Source organism: Corticium candelabrum, chromosome 8, assembly GCF_963422355.1.
Source record: "Corticium candelabrum chromosome 8, ooCorCand1.1, whole genome shotgun sequence".
In the NCBI taxonomy this organism is placed as follows: Eukaryota; Metazoa; Porifera; class Homoscleromorpha; order Homosclerophorida; family Plakinidae; genus Corticium; species Corticium candelabrum.
Window position 1 is genome coordinate 8,515,045 of NC_085092.1, and position 5,000 is coordinate 8,520,044.

Here is a 5,000-nt window from a genome sequence, read left to right on the forward strand (position 1 = left end):
CATCTGTACATGTACCCTGTCTTTCTGTGTTACAACAGCAACTGTTGTTGAGCTAATTAATTAATTAATTAGTTAATTAATTAATGCACTTTATCTTAACCATCACCATTGTCATTTGCAATGTATCACGTCATACTCACTCACAAGTAACAGACAAGAGATATTGCTCTAATCTATCTATCAATCTATAATACATCTATACATACATACATACATACATACATACATACATATATATATATATATATATAAAGACAAGATCCTAAATGTTTGTGCGCCTACTACTTTCTCACACTTTGCTCATTGTTCCTCGAATTCTCCAGACATGCTTACCGAATGAAGAGGAACGCAACGATGCCGGTTTCGATAGGTGGGTCCCTTTCAGTGATCGACCCTCGAGCGATGAAGCTCTCTATTCTGTCCGACATCGATGGGATTGCTAAGCACGACATTCAAGAGCCTGGTGCACAAGGGAATAAACAGTGTTTTGCTTTCGCATAGTCGAAATAATATAGCGAGGCTTAGACAAATAATACAATAAGTTGGGAATTTCCAAAGATGCCAAGCAGACATCAAGACAGACAAACAAGCCAGCAGCGGCCTAGCATCTCCCAATAACCAATGTACTATTTATTGACATTTTGCAGGACAGCTCTACTCAAACACAGACAAAGTACTCTCTCTCTCTCCTATTAAGTACTAAACTCACTAAGGACTAAGTACTAAAAACTTCAAAATATCAGAGAGTGAAATAATACCTACTAAATGTTTCTCCATGTCAACAATTACAAGGCGATGCACCTGCTTCTCAATTATTCGATCGATAACCGTCTGCAGCGTGTCCATTGAAGTACACGTGTGAACACCTTCAAACCATGTCCGATGCCGCAGAGCCTCTTTCACTGGAATATCTAAATTATTGTAGGTGCGTTCTGCAGCCAAGTTCATCACATCAAACTTGGCATAAATATCTACCACCCTCCCTTGTTCATCGATAATCGGTAGCGCAGATACACGACGTTCAGTGAAGACGTTAAGAGCCACAATAATGGGCGTATCTTCTTGTATCATTGCGATGTTTTGGAACGTTCCGATCAATAGTTCTCCAATTGTCTTCATCATGAATGGAGGTAACGTCTTTTCGCGAAAGTTTTCATGCAAGAAATGGAGCAAGCGTTTGTGAGTGACAATGTAGATAGCATTTCCGGTCTCGTTATCCATGACAGCTAATCGATGAATTTTGTGTTCAATAAGATGCTTGACTGCTTGATAGAGACTCTGCATTGGATCAATAGAAATGAGATACGGCCGAGGCTCTGCCACTTGTAGCTCCCTCCACGTCTGAATTCGATGCTCCTCGACTTGATACATGTGAACAAGCGGTGACTTGTAATAGAAACGTAGAATATTAATGAAATCGGTGACGGTGAGCATGCCTACAAACTGCTGAGATTCGCTGTCCCAGACAGGTGCAGCTCTCATGCTGTTGTGTACAAGTGCCAAGAAGGCCTTCTTGACGTGCAGCTTTGTATCAAACACGACCAACTTTGAACTCGTTGGCAGTAGAGTATAGCAAGCATGCGCCTTCATGAAATCACGGAAGAGAGTCGGATGCACTTCAGTCTCATCACTTGGCCACAAATCGTCCATTGACTCTAAAGCTACGTCATCATCGTGATCTTCACAACTTCCTGCTTGTTCTGTTGAGCTTCCCGAAGGTGACCTGAAGGCGTGCCGGCCTTCCCTTCCCGCAGGGTCATCCCGTCTTCTAAACGGAGGACTAGGACTACCAGAAAACTGAGAACGACGAGATTCTGGTTGAGAGAGGGATCTCGTTCGTGTATGACTGGGTGGAGAATGTGACGTGTGAGCATTTGGTCTGTCACTAGCACCAAACGAGCGCGCTCTACCGCGTCTCTCTTCCATTCTCTCAATCCAACTCACGTCCACGTCATCCAGATGTTTTGTCTTACTTGGCTCCAAAAGTTTCTTACGCACAGAATCCTTTTTGCTGTCTTTTCCGTGCCAACTCAAGCGTTTCTTCATGTTCTCGTCGCACAAGAGGAAAGAAGGAAAACTAACGAAAGAGAAAGATGAATGTTCGTTCCTCGTTCAATTTCACCTCTGCGAGTAGCTGCTCAAACATTCAACACACACAAAAACTCAAATCTCTAGCATTCCTGACAGACACGCCTTCAACTGGTTTTAGTGTTAACGCGCGTTAAGATTTGTAGCATTAGCCTTGTACATACTTGTAAGTGTCTAATAACTAGTAAAGCGGTGTGTACAAATTATATAAAAATATTTGATTAGGTCTGATTGATTTCAATTTTATGTAAATGTACATAAAAATCAAATACAAAAATCAGTGTTTTATTGCGTCTATTTCTCATGATAATTAAATTGCCTCAACGTCACTACGTAAGTGACATTGCTAACGCGCGTTACCTTCAAACACGTGCAATCACGTTTCGCCATTTTGGAAATCTCGTTTTCTCTTCCTGCATTCGCTGCTGCTCTACAATGTCTCGGACCCGAGTTTTCTTCGACATGACAGCTGGAGGCAAGCCAGTAGGTCGCATCGTGATGGAACTGAGAGGAGACGTTGTACCGAAAACAGCCGAGAACTTCCGCGCTTTGTGCACGGGAGAGAAGGGATTCGGATATAAAGGCAGCACGTTCCACCGCGTCATTCCCGACTTCATGTGCCAAGGCGGCGACTTCACGCGAGGCGACGGCACTGGAGGAAAGTCTATCTACGGCAACAAGTTTGCAGATGAGAACTTCACATTGAAACATACAGGACCAGGTGAGTATGTCGTGCAGGTTGTGTACGTGACTGTCTAGCTTGCAGGGTAAAGAGCTGCGCGCGAAGATGTTTGTGCAGGTGCGCACGCCTTGTTGACTTTGCCACGTGGGTAGGTACCGGAAGCGTCTGAAAAAGAGCCCTGGGCGCCTATTTGGTGTTGTAAGTCTCTACTGACTACACTACAGTGCTGGCTAGAGCACTGGATAACCAAACCACGTGACCTATTGCTGCTGTGCAGCACCCAGCATGCTGATTGGTTTAGATGCAGGCTCTTGGTGAGGGAGAGCGAAGCGACAGGTGGGCCGGGAGCACCCAGCCAGCAGTATAGTATACTGCCACCATCCTTGCCGGTGTTGTCAGTGGGAGTTGAGACAAATTTGTAGGGTATTAGGTCGACTTCTATCTTGTCTACAGTCGGTGGAAGGAGCAGTCGGCAATCGGTGTTACGTATAGATTGTACTGCGACGGGGAGGGGGTATACTACATATTACATAATGATATATACATATAGACATTAGGATAGAACGCTACCTATTAACTGGATCCATCATAGCTTGAGATCGACAGAGCAACTCCATGAGACAAGGTGTCACATCGAATCTGGATGGGAACGGCAAAGATGGGCATGTGCAGGAACCACCACCACCACCAGGACAAAGGACACTAAGCTGCAATTAACTTTTAATGTAAAAAATTTAATTACCTGAAGCGCTAAACTTTATTTACATTACTGGGTGATGCTAGCAGTGGTAGGTCATGTGGCTGCTGGCACTGCAAGGTCTGTGTCTCTGGTTCCATTGCTGGCACTGTAGCCACATGCAAAGCTACTAGTTACAACAAAGATGCAGCAGAACGCTGTAGACTTTCAATGCCTGTTGACGACATTTAGATGATAGCATGCATCTGTGCTGTTAATGCACCAGTTTAAACGCTAATAATCAATTAAGAATTAATTACTTAATTAAGGCTGAACTTGATGTAGTCTACTACACATGCCTTTTTCAAGCCACACTCACTGGGATGTCCGTCTCGTTGAGGGTGGCATTTGTTCAGATAGGCATTTAGTTAATATTAATCAGACATCTGTGATTAAGGATTTCAACAACCAATTTTACTGGTTAGCTGTGGCAGGGTTGTTAATCAAATCGGCTTTTTAGACATTTACAGTTGGTATTGAAGTAATAATTAGGTAATTGTCTTGGGGCGGGGATTGACATACTAGCACTAGACTAGCTCTCTGGTTGGTGACGTACTGTATGAAGGGCAGATTGATGATTGTGTCTCACCAATTTACACAGACTAGCAGTGAAACTGTGGTGTCAGAGTGTTAAACAGTACATACATGTATACACCAGTGTACAGTATTATGAGCTAGAATAGCTCCTATACAGTCTATCAAACAGTCAGTGGTTGTGTGCTTCGTGTTTTCATTAAAACTGTGATTGCATTGCTGTTAGGAATTTTGTCAATGGCTAATGCTGGTGCCAACACAAATGGCTCCCAGTTCTTTATCTGCACATCCAAAACGACTTGGCTGGATGGGAAGCATGTTGTGTTCGGGTCTGTTGTTGAAGGTATGGATGTAGTGAAGAAAGTGGAAAGCTATGGAAGCCAAAGTGGAAAGACTTCAGCTAAGATTATCGTTGCTGATAGCGGGCAGCTGTAGTGGGCTGATTGACTGTTGCAAGCAACTTGGACTTGAAGAGCAAAACTAACAGTCACATGAGTGGTTCTTTGTCTAGCTGCAAAGCATTGGGCTCTGTTTGTGTTGCTGTAGTACTCTAAGTGATTGTCTTGCTGTTTGAATTTAGATTTCATTGTTAGCACAATAACCAGCATTGTTCTAATGTTTGTTCTTCTTGTTGCATGATAACACGCTCTCATTTCACATACTGCCAACCGAGTCGCACAACTTGTAGCAAACTGCAACGACAAAAAGTGATACAGCAGGACCATTAATGTACTGAATTTGATTGGTAACTGTTACCATAGCGATATCACAACTTATTTAGAGGTAGCACGTGATCTGTCATTCGAAGCCTCACCTGAGAGTTGCTACAAGTCCTGCTGGCATGAATTTGAACGATCTGAGAAATCTCAACCCCATGAAGAGTGTGAGTACAGTTGATACAGCTACAACACGATACAATCAATGATGTTGGTATGCCAATAACCAACTGTCTACTTGCAT

At 43.3% G+C, this 5,000-nt stretch overlaps 3 protein-coding genes across 3 annotated transcripts in view; 1 reads left to right on the forward strand and 2 right to left on the reverse strand.

The window, feature by feature from the left end:
* Window positions 1-609: 609 nt before the first annotated feature.
* LOC134183634 (5'-AMP-activated protein kinase subunit gamma-1-like) lies at window positions 610-2,369 on the reverse strand. Its single transcript, XM_062651218.1, has one exon. It carries the CDS (start codon window positions 2,044-2,046, stop codon window positions 709-711), a length of 1,338 nt encoding a protein of 445 aa, XP_062507202.1. The 5' UTR covers window positions 2,047-2,369; the 3' UTR covers window positions 610-708.
* Window positions 2,370-2,437: 68 nt separating this feature from the next.
* Window positions 2,438-4,708, forward strand: LOC134183635 (peptidyl-prolyl cis-trans isomerase-like). Its single transcript, XM_062651219.1, has 2 exons — window positions 2,438-2,809; window positions 4,267-4,708. Exons 1-2 carry the CDS (start codon window positions 2,524-2,526, stop codon window positions 4,473-4,475), a joined length of 495 nt encoding a protein of 164 aa, XP_062507203.1. The 5' UTR covers window positions 2,438-2,523; the 3' UTR covers window positions 4,476-4,708.
* LOC134183636 (transmembrane protein 14C-like) overlaps window positions 4,488-5,000 on the reverse strand; it is a 1,809-nt gene continuing 1,296 nt past the window's right edge. The window contains exons 3-4 of the mRNA XM_062651220.1: window positions 4,855-4,942; window positions 4,488-4,732 (exon numbers count right to left, since the gene is read on the reverse strand). Of these exons, the coding sequence (XP_062507204.1) occupies window positions 4,690-4,732; window positions 4,855-4,942 (131 nt within the window). The 3' untranslated portion in view covers window positions 4,488-4,689. The remainder of the gene's footprint in view (window positions 4,733-4,854; window positions 4,943-5,000) is intronic.